The sequence below is a fragment of the Amphibalanus amphitrite genome, unplaced genomic scaffold (assembly GCF_019059575.1).
Source record: "Amphibalanus amphitrite isolate SeventyFive unplaced genomic scaffold, NRLGWU_Aamphi_draft 000450F_arrow, whole genome shotgun sequence".
Lineage (NCBI taxonomy): Eukaryota > Metazoa > Arthropoda > Thecostraca > Balanomorpha > Balanidae > Amphibalanus > Amphibalanus amphitrite.
In genome coordinates this window covers 253,787-267,846 of record NW_024881944.1, presented here as the reverse complement: position 1 = coordinate 267,846, position 14,060 = coordinate 253,787, and the positions used below count along the sequence as shown (strand labels likewise).

Below are 14,060 nucleotides of genomic sequence, written 5' to 3'. Positions count from 1 at the left end.
TCACAGCCTTCCGCGTTGCTTCACGCCTCAGAAGCAAGCTGATTTGGCCAATTTGGCAATCGGCAGCTTTTCTTCCTCTATTTCGGAATATTTTCTCTCCGTTGCAAAAAAAAATTCTCTAAGATTTATTTTCATTTTTTGTTGTAAAATCATTTTGCGGTACTTTAAACTTTATTTTATTTAAAATATTTGCAATTTAAAGTATCAAATAAGAAAGCATATAATATGATGAGATTCTATCCTGTTTCAAATATTTTTTAAAGGAAAAATTATCCATCAAACCTAGATCTATGCAAAATCTATGATTCCATATGACCTTGAAACCAAAAAAGACAAAATACTGCGCACACTTTTCTTGGCGCCGATTGGCGATAAGTGGTAAGTTTCTTTCTTTTCTTATCCTATGAATAGCTGCTACTAACTCGGTGATTTGCTTCCCCCTCCCTCCCCACCCGCCACGGCACTCGCGTACACTAAACTGCTACAATATATCGGTACTGACAGTCGCACACACACAAATTCAGACTATGGGCCTGTTCCAGCGCCTCCAGAAACCTCCAGAAAGCTCCAGAAAGCTCTAGAATCCTCCAGAGAGCGTTCCAGCGCCTCCAGAAAGCTCCAGAAAGCTCTCACCAAAGCTCCAGAAACCTCCAGTAGCCTCCAGAGAGTTGAGAGGTCCAAATTTCTCTGGAGGCTCTGGTCTACAATTATGGTGCACATGTGACAATCACGAATGTAAACAAAGGACATTTGACTGATTATTTTACAACTTGAATGTAAAGAAAATTACATTGCTATAATTTTATTTATCTTTTTAACTAAAATTGAAAACAAATTTTGCGTTTCAAGAGAGAACAATCGTCATTCTTTTGGTATCTATGACGCCAATCTCCAGAAATCTCCAGATTGCGTTCCAGCGCCTCCAGTAAAACCTCTGGTAGAGCCTCCAGTCAAGAATTTCTTCTGGAGGCGCTGGAACAGGCCCTATGTCAGTACCGTGCACAATCAGTGTAGACCACATTGCTGTGTGCGATAGGCCGAGCTGAAACACAGCGCGCTCCTCTTACAGGATAACAGAGGAACATATGTTTGCTCTATATACTCTGATACGTTTTTGGTATATACTCGGATATGTTGAGCATATGTGAACGATTGGCGTGATGGCTGAGTGCAGGCCTTATGAGTATGAGCTGATGTTAAACCTGTGAAATGTATGATGTTTGTTTTTCTTTCTCTTTAATTTACTTTATTTTTATTTTTAGGTAGTGTAGTTTGACCAATCACTAACATCTAACTACGGCAATACCAACCTAAACTGATAAATCCTAACTGGACAAATCCTGGCAACGCATTTCCTTGTCCCATGGATCGCTTAGTTCCATTCCCTGGCCATGACAAGAAGGAAGAGAAGATGTGAAGACAACTTCTGGACGCTCTGAGCCCAAGAGGCTATGCGCCCTACACCAAAACAACAACAACAACTTATCCTATGAATGACGAACATTCTTATTTCTTTCAACCACCTATCTGCATTTGATTCTAGAAGGTAATGCCCAAGTTTCTTACAGATACAGATAGCCAATGCATGGCTCTTGGGTCAATTGATATTGCCCAAGTAGGCTTGTAGACTCTGAAAAGGTCTACAAGCTGCAAACCTTTTTGAGTGTTCAAATTTGAATAAATTATTGAAATTGAGTTCATTTGATGGCTTGATCAAGCTGGCTCCTGACTGGTGTAGGTATGGTTTTTGCCTGCTTTGTTCATGACAAAGTTCAAGGCCTCTATATTGTTAGTGACAATTCCACATCTGTTAATAGTGCAATGCAATGCATATTAATTGTTTTGAAAATGCTTTGCACTTTCATGTATCCCCAGTTGTGCTACCAGCTACATAACAGCCTCATCATCATCATCATCATCATGCTATAGCTTGTGTCCATGTCTGCATACCTTACCTTACTTTCAAGGTGTTCGAGTTAAAGAAGGCCACTTTGCTTGAGGATCCCGCTCTCATTGAGCTGATGAGGATGTACAAACTGGACTCTTAGGGGAACATATATCTGCTCCAATTCCCATCCCTGTCTGTTCCTAACCTAACTGAAAATATTTGTGAATGACAAATTTAGCATAGGGATAGGGCCAGGTTTGTCTTAGCTCAGTCATGAATTTCATGAAGACAATCCCAAATCCCTATCCATTTATTTATTTATTCAGGGCCTCAGGGGTTTTCAAGAAGAGGTTCCAATGAGTCTGCAACACTAAATGTAAGAGAAAAAAATCATTTAAGACCAAATTTTTGGTGGACAGGAAACCTATCATCAATGCTAAAGGTGCATTCAGTGATCACTTAGATATGGTTTATAACATCCCAATTGGCCCTGCTAGGTAGGCACCTGGGAAGAATTGACAGGTTAGGTTAATGGGGTATATGGGTCTAAACCTTTGGCAGTACCCTCACATTTTCCAAACAGCAATGGTGTTCCACATTCATGCTATTCAATCCCATGTGATTCATATCTCTGTACATGACAACCATTTTTCTTGACAGCCTTGTAGCAGCTCATGAAAATTAAATGAAAGGTGCTCAACATCTACATCACACCCATGAATTGTAGGGTATCCATCTTCCAGTCTATCTATAAACATTTAACACTTTAAGCAGTGGTTGCAGTTGTTCATATTTGTTTGGATCTTTCGACCGCAGCAGGCCCTGGGGCCGGATTCTTTCGGTAGATGTTGCCTTGTGCGATTATGTAAATATGTCGCTGGTGGATTGCTTTGTCCGAAAACACCCCGGTTGGGTCAGGATTACACACAAAGTGTATGTCAGAAGTGGGATTCGAACCCACGCCTGGAGAACCAGACTGCGACCTGAACGCAGCGCCTTAGACCGCTCGGCCATCCTGACGTTATTATGGTTTGAAAACAGCCTATTCATTTGATCGCAGTTATATTTTGAACAGCATGTTTTTCTAGCTCAGCTGTGACGGCTGTACTGCTGCCGCCTTATGCGCATCCCCCTCCCGCTGACTAATCGAGATCGCCGCGCATGGACCAAGGTCGTAACAGCACCGCGGGCAAGGTCACGTCACCCCGGGGCCGGTAACGAGTATCGTCCCGGTACTTCCAGTGACGGACATCCGAGAGACTTAAAATCATCACAGGTACTAGGTAGCTACCATGATCAAAGGGCATGCCAGCTGGAGCCACATATGTATAAGGCAACACCGAACACGTGTGCAACATACTGGCTCCATTATAGCCAACTTTTCACCAGACACCAATCAAAGCCGTATCACAATTGTTATATGTCTGCCAGACTCCATGTAGATGCCCTAGGTAGTCTGTTGCACTCTCTCCCTCTCTCGTCTCGCCGAGAGAAGTGCCGACACTTCAAAGTTCCCGAGTCCCTGAACTAACACTCAAGGTATCCAAATCTGCAACGTCATCATCGCGACAGAGGCGTCTCCAGGTGTCAAAAATGGGCATGCATAGCGCGTTATACTGTGTCTGAGAGATAATGAAGCTACCGCCCCTCCTCTCCCTCTGTCTCTAGCCGCCGCTCACCCCCCCCCCCCCGCCCCCCTCACCCCCTCGATCGGTGACGTCACGGTGCGCGCCCCTGCCGCCAGTATCGGGCCTGGGTGAGAGGCGGCTGGCCCTCCGTCGTCCCAGGAGCGTCGCCTGTCGAGGTCGGCGGGCCGAGTAGAGAGGACAGCAGAGCGGAGTACCGGCCACTGGAGGTAAGAGAGGGGAGAAATTTGGGGCTGTGGGGCGTTTTGGACACTTTGGTTGTCACTTGTTACCCGGTTCTGCCTGGATGTCGGGAATGGACTAGGGCACGATATTACATTGATTATTGTGTCTCGTATTGAATAACGGTGATCCAGCCGTTCAATTTACCGTGATTCAATCGTTGCCATTACATTTATGCAACCAACCGTGAATGACATTCTGTTTTGACATAGATCTGCTGATCTGTCTCATGGGTTCGAACGGAATATTCCCAACCTGGTATCGGCCTTGTCGGTGAAAGAATTTAACGAGGCTCAATCCCGATTGATTTGGATTGATTCGATTGAATTGTATCCCTATTGAATGCAAAAAAGTGTGAAACCTGGAAAAGCGTCAATGGTAGTGGTCTAACATAAGCGATTCATTAAAGTTTATTAGTAAGTTGAAGAACTCGCTTCGACGCACAGGCGGTCAAAGTGCGGTTAAACGGAATGGTAGCAATGCTTTTTACTGTACCTGATTCAGAAACAGGAACAGCTTATGCTGGGTCAATCGATAAGAATAATGATAATAAAAACGCCGACGTACCTGACGCTCTCCGTGGTGCAGGCGGCCGGGGCCAGTTGTATGTTTACTTCACAGAGCGCACCACTGGGCCAACATGTCCTCAGCCCTGTCCCGAGACGGATAGTCGCCTGTATTAGGTCAGTAATCTTGGTCGCCAGTGCTCCAGCGTGACGGCGTCGAACGTTGTGTGCTCAACCCACAGAACGCACGCATACGGCTTTCACCGACGAGGCAAAGCGCTCCAGTGTGAGCTTAGTACACTCTCAGAACGCGTTAGTCGGCATATTTGCTTACCTTACATTCGACAACCCCGCCTCTGCTGCCCCCCCCCCGCCCCTTCGCTCCGCCTGTCAATGAGGGTACCGACCCCCGGGCTATCTAACAATGGCATATACCTACCTTCACCTACACCGGTTTAGCAGTGTTGTGATTAGTGTGTGAGCAGCGGTGTGTTTCAGTCAGGCCGTGCACTGCACTTGTTTTGTAGCGTGCAGCTGAGTGCTACCTAGCAACAGGTTTTTATCGCTGCAGGGAGGCTTGGTTGGAGTGAGCTGCGATAATTGTGACCTGTCTGACCTGGCCGAGACCTTTTGTCCTGTGTGTGACTCAGTGTGACCCATGTGTGGCTTGTGTCAGTTGTGTGTATCATGTATGACCTGTATAACCCGTAACCCACTTGACTGAACTACGGCTCTTGCGGTTTGTGTTACCCATTTAACTTATTTAACCCTTTACGGCCTGCTATGTGACCTATGTGACCTCACATGACACTCTGATATGATTTTGGTGACCTCATGTGACCCTCTGGATATGATCTTGGTGACCTCATGTGACCCCTGATTGGATCTATGTGACCTCACATGACCCTCTGATATGATCTCTGTGACCTCACGTGACCCCTGACCCTCTGTGACCGGCAGGGGATGCCGGCTGCCGCCGACGTGACGCTCCTGCTGTTCGCCAAGGCTCGCGAGCTGGTCGGGTCGCCGCAGGTGTCCGTATCAGTACCGACCGAGTGCAGCGGCGCCGAGCTGCGTGAGCTGCTGGTGCAGACCTATCCCCAGCTGGCTACGCTACAGGTCAGAATATCAACGGGTCGGATAGGAGATCAAGAGAGGGGGTTAGGACACTGAAGGGTCATAATCGTAGACGCCGTGCGCAAGAGACTAGAGGCTCAGAAGCGAAAGAGAGGGAGCGAGAAGTGCCTACTCATAATGACTCGCTTAGTTGATGGCGCGGGAATGACTTTCAACCTTGTCCTCGCCCCATAAAGGAACACCACCAGCGTTTCGTGGATTTATTATGAGGGAGTATACTGTCCAGATTTACTTTTTACGCGGAACGTTACCACTCCTCGATAGTATAGTGGTGAGTATCCCCGCCTGTCACGCGGGAGACCGGGGTTCGATTCCCCGTCGGGGAGCTTTTGCGTTTAAGCCATGGTGCGCAATGCGCATACGGTAATGGCTTCGGTAATGGCTCGTATTTTCATAATTCAAAGCACTATGTTGACTGAAGGAGCTATCACCCAGCATACAGCATCATGGGAAAGGGTTTGAGCGGCCAACAGCCATACGAGCTATACGAGCATCACGGAGGGAGGTCCTTTTTCACCAGGAGAAGAGACCAGGATCTCCCTGAACGCAGACACTACGAGCCGACTGGTGCGGCATTCGTTCCACATACTCCTTGGGTTCAGTGCGGTATACGACCAGTGACGACAGACATTTGTATAGTTCTGTTTTATTGGTATCACGGGAGGGCTCAGTCTCACGGGAGGACTCAGTTCAGGCAGCCAGGCTCTGGAGCATGATCTTGGCGGCCGTCAGTCACGGCAACCCGGCCCGAATCCGATACACTCATTCACGAATGCGGAAGGGTTGCGACGTGCCGTTTGGCGTTTCTTGTTTTTTTTTTTTAATTAAGTCTTTTTTTGCCCTGGCAGTGCATTGTGAGAGCCGCCGAGTTGCGCAGTACACCGAGGGAGGGGGCGCCACGTTTCCTCGCGGCGTCATCGTATGATGTTTTGGTCCTATATATGGCCTTCGTTATGATGATGCTATGCGTAAGTGGCGCAGGTGTACTGTTTTTGTGTTTCTGTCGGCCTGGGTTCCAGACAGCGTTTGTTCAGGGTTTGTCTAGTGTAAGAGAATGATGTTATTTTTGACATGGTGTGGTGTTATCTCTTTTTCTGCGCTGGAAAGCGACTGACTGTGATGATGATGCAAATCAAACAAAATATAAAAAGTAAAAAAAAAAATGACCCGATAGTATGTAGGCCAAAGCAGAGCTGCGGTCTTCACAGATTCACAGTTACCGTACTTACACAGCAGGCACCTCAGTTACTTCCCTGAGCTCATCTTATTGCTGCTAGTTCCGCTCAGGCCGTACAGCTCGGGGGACTCTGCGTTGAATCGATAGATGAACACTATCGAACAGATGCTGGATGAGTAATGGGCTGGGGCATATCCTATCTCCATAATGGTCTCACTTTTAGCGTGCATTTCCTAGTCCCAAGAGTATTCCCTATTCACGACTTCTTCTTGTCAGGGGCTTTGAGAGCGCATACAAGAATAGGAAAACCGGCAGTGGATTTTGGACGAATTTTGATCGTGGATTGAATATAATTCGATAGATTGAAGGAAAACGTGACAGCGCAAAACGGTCGCAATTAAGGTCACTATCTATCTAACCCGCTTCACGCCATGTATTCCACATCGCATCACACTACCCTGGTGAAATATATCGTCAGGTTACATTTTAGGTGGCACACTACGCGTTCTTCAGATCTCGACGTCCACTTCCCAAAGCTGGTAGCCTCAGGCCTGTACTGGTTATTGTGTAACCTCTCGTACCCGACGACAGGGCACGTTCATTTTGGCGGTGAACCAGCGATACCTGGAGGCCGACGAGTCGGTGACGATTCGACGCGGCGACGAGGTGGCCGTCATACCGCCCATCAGCGGAGGTGAGTCATGGTCTCCGGGGTCCGTGGTCGGTGGTCCGTGGTTCTTGGTCCCTGTTTTCGGTTCGAGGGGCCGAGGGGCCGAGGGCGATGGGGTACCCTCTGCCAAAGTCAGGGAGTGAATGAGACAGTCGCAGGGTTTTGTGCCCAGAGCTGACCTGCGAGGGTAGTTTGGGTAAGCTTAATTTATTTTAGAGTAGATTGGTTGGCAATTTTTTTTGGGGGGGGGGGGGCGGGGGGTCAGCATTGTATTTACAACTCTTGCTCCATACTTTTTCCGAAATTGTTGTGTCTATGTATATGCATGTCTGCGGTCAGGATGGCCGAGCGGTGTAGGGTCGCAGTCTGGTTTAGGCGTGGGTTCGAATCCCACTTCTGACGAATGTTGGGCTTTTTGCAGTCTGCTAAGCGAGCGGAAATTTGATTTCAAAGACTGGGATATGTTGCATTGTGATTTGTGATTACGTAGATAGGAACGCCAGTAATTCAAAGTCTAAGGAGTTCTTCATAAAGAACACTGCCTTGTGATTTTTCAGTGCTTCGCCGTCCATAAATTGTAACTAGGGTCATGGATAATATGATTCATGCCATGTTATCTATGCTAGGGTTTATGGGATTGTCGCCACTCGAACATCGCTGGACTAGCGACTCGCAGTGCCTATTCAGAACCGTCCGATCAAATGAAAGCTCGTGGCCACAGGACTCCCTTGCAGAAAAATAAAATCGGCGAAGTAGGAAAACAGAGACTGATAAGTGGGAATTGGAAAGAAACATTAACTTCATCGGTGTTTGGCACAGCACAATTTTAGTGAAACATCCTCGTCTTGCTTGTGATACACTATTACGTAAATGTGGCTTCAAAACTACGGGCCCTGTTCAAGTTCAATTGGACGCGAAGCTTACGTTTGCTCAGCATGTCGATGTGACCGTGCGGAAATGCAAGAAAATGTTGGGGATGATTATGCGAGGTGTCCAACTGCCTCGGTGTCCCCGGCGGGTCAAGTTTGACCATAGTGCGCTGATCGCCGCGTACAATGCCCATGTTCGCTCCATTGCTGAGTATGGCAGCGTTGTGTGGAGTGGCGCAGCAGTAACACATCTGGCGCGGCTCGAGCGCATGCAGCATCGCTTCTTGTCTTGGCTGGCATCCAACACCCACGGTCGCGACCTGCCCATGAGTTATGAGACGCTTCTTGTTCGATTTGGCATGTGTTCTTTGAAATCGCGCTTTATTCAAGCCGATCTCCGCCTGGTTTTGGGATTGCACCATGGACGGATCGACTGTCCTCACCTTCTGAGTCTGTTTGGTCTGGCGGTCCCTAACAGACGTTCTCGGCAGCCAGCACTGTTTCATGTCGCATTCGGCAGAGTGAGCACTGTAAAGTCGGGACTTTTCATTCGCATTCCTGTGCTATGCAACAATTTTCTACAGAAAATTCCGAATGCAGATATGTTGGCTCCGTCGAACTGCATCCATTCTGATGTGTGTGATTTCGCTCGTTCTCAGGGTGCTTACATCTGAGACAACGTATCGTGCTTTGTAGTAGTATGTAGTGTTTTTTTTTTTTTTGTATTTTATGGGCATGACTGCCACTGTAAATGGGCCGCTGGGTCTGTGGTTGGCTTGGCACAATACACAATACACAATACACAAAAGTGTCTGCGGCCGCCGCGGCTCCCGCGGCCAAAAAGGCGGAGCTTAGCTGGCGACCAATCAGGCGAGAGCAGCATTCTGGGTATCATGTAACACTTCCTGTGGGTCCCGCGGCTGCTCGGGAGCGACCGCAGGGAACGGTTTCATGCGGCACAGCATGATACAGGCGTTTGTTAGTAGTGACATCTATGAACGGGAATAAGAACGAAACCGTGTGATGCGGCACAGCATGAAACAGGCGTATGTCAGTAGAGACATCTAGGGGCGGGAATTCGAACTACCATATCATGCTGTGCGGTACAGCATGTAGCAGGCGTTCGTCACTCAGTAGGGACATCTATTGACGAGAATAAGAACTAAACCGTGTCGTGCGGCACAGCATGAAACAGGCGCTCGTCAGTAGGGACATCTATCGACGAACATAAGAACTAAACCGTGTGATGCGGTACGGCGTGAAACAGGCGCTTATCAGTAGTGACATCTATGGACGGGAATAAGAACAACTCGTGTAATACAGCACAGCTGCATGAAACGAACGTTCGTTTGGTTACAGGTAGACTGGTACAGGCACTTGTGGGCAGTGTTACAATGGGCCGCAGATATTTTGCTGAATTCCACCCTGCTAGTATGCCTCACTACCACTAGAGTTTGCGCCACTTTATGTGACAATATTGGGGGAAAACCTCCTCGACCACCCTCGCTGAAACCGTCCTTTTAGGGAATGGTTTAGGTTGTCGCTGCACCGCCCGTTGCGTGCATTTATGCTATGTGTGATTAACTCTTTAAAGGTAAGCCCATAAATAGCGGTTGTACTGTTATCTACGTTTTTGGGGGAGGGATAGCAAGCTTTTTCGGCCTAAAAAGGCCATTGCAGAGCTATGGGATAATTAGGATAGATAGGGCGTAGACATTAGCTGTGCGGGACCACTGACTGTGATCCGTAGAGGCGAGACCGTCCCAGTCGGACCGGTTTGCCCCATTGGGATTTGGGACTATCAGTCCACCACTCAAACGGTCACCCCAGAGGGAATTTTAACGGGTCCTGGCCGAATCTTATAAAATGCCGTACTATTCTATTCACGGCATTTGGTAACATTAACAGTGATACCAGTGCCAACAAACGGTTAGCCGAGTCAACGAAACGATTCTGTGGACCGTCAACTGGATGGACTGGAATGCGTGAAAACCATTTTGCATTTGAAAGCCGTTTTCTACAGCTGAACTTCAGCCAGTGCTGCCATATCCATTCCACGGCGTTTATAAGATTGAGCCCTGGTGTGGACCCAACCCCATCCACCGGTTATCAAGTGGGGTGACCGCCAGCCCGGAAAGAGAAGCGTGAGGGGGACGCGGATGGGTTTATCCTGAGGATGGCGGGGGCGGATGCTATGTGCAGTAGACCCATATTGGGTAATACAGTTCCGTCAAAACATTCTTAGCAGTTGAATTAATGCAAATGCCTGCATCCTGCGGAGTTGAAAGATTGAAATGTGAAACTGTGACTTTTGAATGCCCATTGCCCATTGCCCTCGACTCTCTAGTCTTTAGAGTCTGGTTTTTCGGGGATATCTAAATATATTGGGATGTGAATAGTCGTTTCTGTTATTCCAGGCTAATCCGTAGACTGCCACGATGGACATTTTACGTCTGACGAACGAGCCCCTCTCACTGGAGTCGATCAGCAAGGAAGTTGGCAGTGACGACTGTGGCGCCATCTCCTCGTTCTGCGGCACAACTCGTAATTCGTTCGAAGACCGCCAGGTGGTGCGGCTCGAGTACGAGGCCTACGAGGAGATGGCTGTTAGTGAGATGAAAAAGATTTGCGGCGCTTTGAGGGAAAAGTGGAGCCTGAAACATATCGCTATTTATCACAGGTGAGGTTGTTGCAGTGTTCGGGATAAAATCGCAATCCTTTGTGTTTGTTCAAGATGCTGTTTGCATTTTCGAGCATTGTTCGCGAAACTATTCCTGTGCAATTATTGTAAATGTGTGGATAATTATTTTGAGCAGGCTTGTATAATGATTAAAATTTTGTACATATATTTTAAGAGACAATCACCCATTTCCATTATTGCTAGAACGTTGCCATAACATCGATGCTCCGAGATTTGCATGTATTCACCATTTCTTACATACAGGAATGTATTTAAGTGCCTGCCCTAAGTATTTCTCACCGCTACCCGACCTGACCTGACCTCACGTTCACTGTCCGCCAGGCTCGGTGTGGTGCCGGTCGGCGAGTCTTCCATCATCATCGCCATCAGCTCGTGCCACCGACGCGACTCGCTGGAGGCCGTGGCACACGCCATCGACGCCCTAAAGGCGCGCGTGCCCATCTGGAAACGCGAGGTGTACGCCGAGGGTGCCGGCGCAGAGTGGAAACAGAACGCCGAGTGCCACTGGCGACAGAAAGCTAAAGGTAGCTGAGGAGGGGGTGAGAGAGCGACATCTAACGCTGAAAGGCACGGCGTGTGATGGCACAGTAAAAGAGTGAAAGGAAACACTAGGGTGGGGAACTGCGACAGGAATAGACTTTGATGGTATTGTCAATCAGGGTTTGTGTTCATGGACGATGAATATGCATTTTAACCATTTGAAAGGTTAATATAAATAAGACCTTCAAAATGTGTCACCATTTGAAAGTCCCAGCTGGAGATGATAACTTGTGAAGTGTCATTAGATGATCCTGGTAAACGATTATGCCGATTTTCACCAAACACGGTCAGTAGATCTAACTGAGATCGTTTTGTGTAAGCAGCATGTGAGCGTCTTTTAAATGTGCGCTATGATATGAGGCAAGCTATGGCGACGATTCTTCAGTTATTCGTTTTGTGACTTTGCTCTTGTTTGGTGCATGCTGTCATGGTGCATCACTAGTACCTACTTTCTAACGAAACTCACAGAATGAATAGAAACATGAATAATTCAATTCGAGAAGTGCAATTTTTTCCGAATTTTAATGAGTTTGTTGAAGGGGTATGTGTGACCATGTGTGTACCGGATTTTATCGTCTTTAATTGAATTGTATAATATACCTTTATTGCACATGCACACGCACCAGCGAAAAGCTGATAGACCGGAGATGTCTGACGTGTGGGTATTGTTAGTTAGTACGCTGTAGTAAAATACGGAATTATGTTCACCTTTGGTGTAACTGTGTTTCTTATAGAATACACTCAGACACGTGATTCGAAGCTGTTTAGCCATTTCACCGGAGTGGCATAGCATCCGTAGCGCCCTAAGCCCTAGATAAACAAACAAAGGGCGGGGTGGCTCCAAATGGCGCCTAGCGAACAGAAGAACAGACCAATGAAATAATACGACTCAACATCGCCAGTGATAGGATGCCAGTCAGCCGCACTGGTCGGGTGATTGCCGGGTGTGCGAGAACTCGTTATCAAGTGCAGGCCCCTGGAAGACTGCCGTGGTCGTCCCCTGTGGGCTCTGGAAGTGTATTTTATTTCCACCTTTTGTTCGGAAACCGACCGGTCCTTGAAATAAAACAAATTGATAAGTAAACAACCGAGTCGTTTTGGACATGAGATAAGATGTGGGAGCATCGTTTTAACTAAAGTGGCGGCGTCCTTCCTCCCGGTTTTGAGCTATGAAATATTTCCTCTGTTTTCAAACGACATAAAGAGTGGGAATCCATAGCTCTGTTCGCCCCCGTTTATTTATCAGCAGGCTGCGACCATGATGCTACTTCCTGGCTCCTCATTGGTCGAATTCAAGTGGTCTATTCGTTAGACCAATGAGAGGCCAAGCCGCGCCAGCAATAACTTCCTTATATGGGGAAAACCGACAGCACGCTGATATAAAAACAGCGACCGAACAGGGCCCCTGTTGTGCCTCGTTAACATTCAAGTACCTTTTCCTTATGCCTATCTTCAATTCATCGGACTCTCCTGACTCTCTCGCCGGACAATTCTCCTTGACCATCACCGGCCAGCTCTCCGACCGACCTTCCGCCGCCTCCGCCGCACCCGTCGACCCCCTGACCGCCGTATCTTCGTGTTCACCGCTGCGGTGAGCCGGAACACGGTCCGCAGGCGCCGTTCGAACCCCATTCACCGGCGTTTCACCGCGCCCGGCTCCGCCTCGTGTCGATATCTTCGGAACTGAGAACAATTTACGGCAGCGGCCTCCCGGAAAGCGACCACTTCCAATTGACCTGCTCTTGACCAATGTGTGATTAATGGGTCTGGATCGGCCGGCAGCAACCGATGCGCATTTATCTGCTAGTACAGAGAAAGGACGCACGCAGCTAAGCGACCATAGCGACTGGAATGATTTTTGTGAGTATAAATATCATTTCAGGAAGCTTTCAAAAATAGCGAAGTTGTTGCAATCCAATCCGATTCGTCTCACAATTGACTCTATTTCTGTCGAATGATTGCCTTATTTTGCGGACCGGGATACGTGTCTTCCATCACCTCCCCATTCAGCGTATTTACGCTCTAGACCACATACCTATTCATCTGCGGCGGCGACTAATGGCAGTTAGCTCAGTAACCAGCTCTCCAGTTGCATGTATCCAGGCTATCCAGCAAAACCCTCATAAGGTCCCGTTGACTGCCCGCACCTATTTCGGCGACCTTGCCAACCACGCTCAACTTTTGACACGTCACCGTTCTGCCTCTGCCAGTGTCGATCAGCTGGGAGTTCGCTCGCCTCTCACCAGGCAAGTTCCGGACATAAATTCCTCCACATTCCGTGCCGTTTATCTGCTAGCATCTGGCAGTGGTCTGGCCATGTGGCGCTGCGGCCACCGGCCCTCAGCACCGTGGTTTGCCATGCGCCAATGAAGACAATTTATTGCGGGGGAGCTGGTGAAATATTTCGCGTGACCTTGCAGGGTTACGGGATGCGTTGCCCTCGGTCAGGCAGCTGAAGGTCTGGCATGGCATCCGGCATGTTCTCAACTTTGTGTTTGGAGTTTGTATTCATGATTCAGGTGGTGGCTGCATGGTTCCCCGCACTTTGTATATTCTCTGCAAGGGGAAGAAGCGGGGTACATAATAACATACAAACTGACCAGATTAGCTCAGTCTTCTGCCTTTGAGCTGATCCGACCGTTGCACCGCAGCGACTGAGTTCATTCCGTTGGGATGGGAGTGCCCTGATCGGACAGACCACCCA

At 48.2% G+C, this 14,060-nt stretch overlaps 1 protein-coding gene and 2 non-coding genes across 9 annotated transcripts; 2 read left to right on the top strand and 1 right to left on the bottom strand.

The window, feature by feature from the left end:
- The first annotated feature begins 342 nt into the window (after positions 1-342).
- On the top strand, positions 343-12,109 carry LOC122391695 (molybdopterin synthase catalytic subunit-like). Of its 7 annotated transcripts, none has more exons than XM_043385877.1 (7): positions 404-425; positions 1,377-1,546; positions 3,633-3,743; positions 5,223-5,381; positions 7,168-7,270; positions 10,533-10,795; positions 11,138-12,109. In XM_043385877.1, the coding sequence occupies exons 6-7, from the start codon at positions 10,554-10,556 to the stop codon at positions 11,346-11,348; spliced, it is 453 nt and encodes a 150-aa protein (XP_043241812.1). In that variant the 5' UTR covers positions 404-425; positions 1,377-1,546; positions 3,633-3,743; positions 5,223-5,381; positions 7,168-7,270; positions 10,533-10,553; the 3' UTR covers positions 11,349-12,109. The 7 variants fall into 7 exon arrangements, with proteins under 7 accessions (XP_043241813.1, XP_043241812.1, XP_043241811.1 ...); XM_043385876.1 differs by having other exon boundaries at positions 1,263-1,546; XM_043385878.1 differs by lacking the exons at positions 404-425; positions 1,377-1,546 and adding an exon at positions 343-378.
- Trnal-cag lies at positions 2,825-2,908 on the bottom strand. Its single transcript has one exon. It is a non-coding gene; the product is annotated as a tRNA-Leu (tRNA).
- Positions 5,654-5,725, top strand: Trnad-guc. Its single transcript has one exon. It is a non-coding gene; the product is annotated as a tRNA-Asp (tRNA).
- Positions 12,110-14,060: the final 1,951 nt, after the last annotated feature.

Excerpts from the sequence above, each read along its gene's own strand:
- LOC122391695 (XM_043385878.1), top strand. The coding sequence starts at position 10,554 with ATGGACATTTTACGTCTGACGAACGAGCCCCTCTCACTGGAGTCGATC. Across the intron at positions 10,796-11,137 it reads CATATCGCTATTTATCACAG|GCTCGGTGTGGTGCCGGTCG; the intron begins GTGAGGTTGTTG and ends ACTGTCCGCCAG.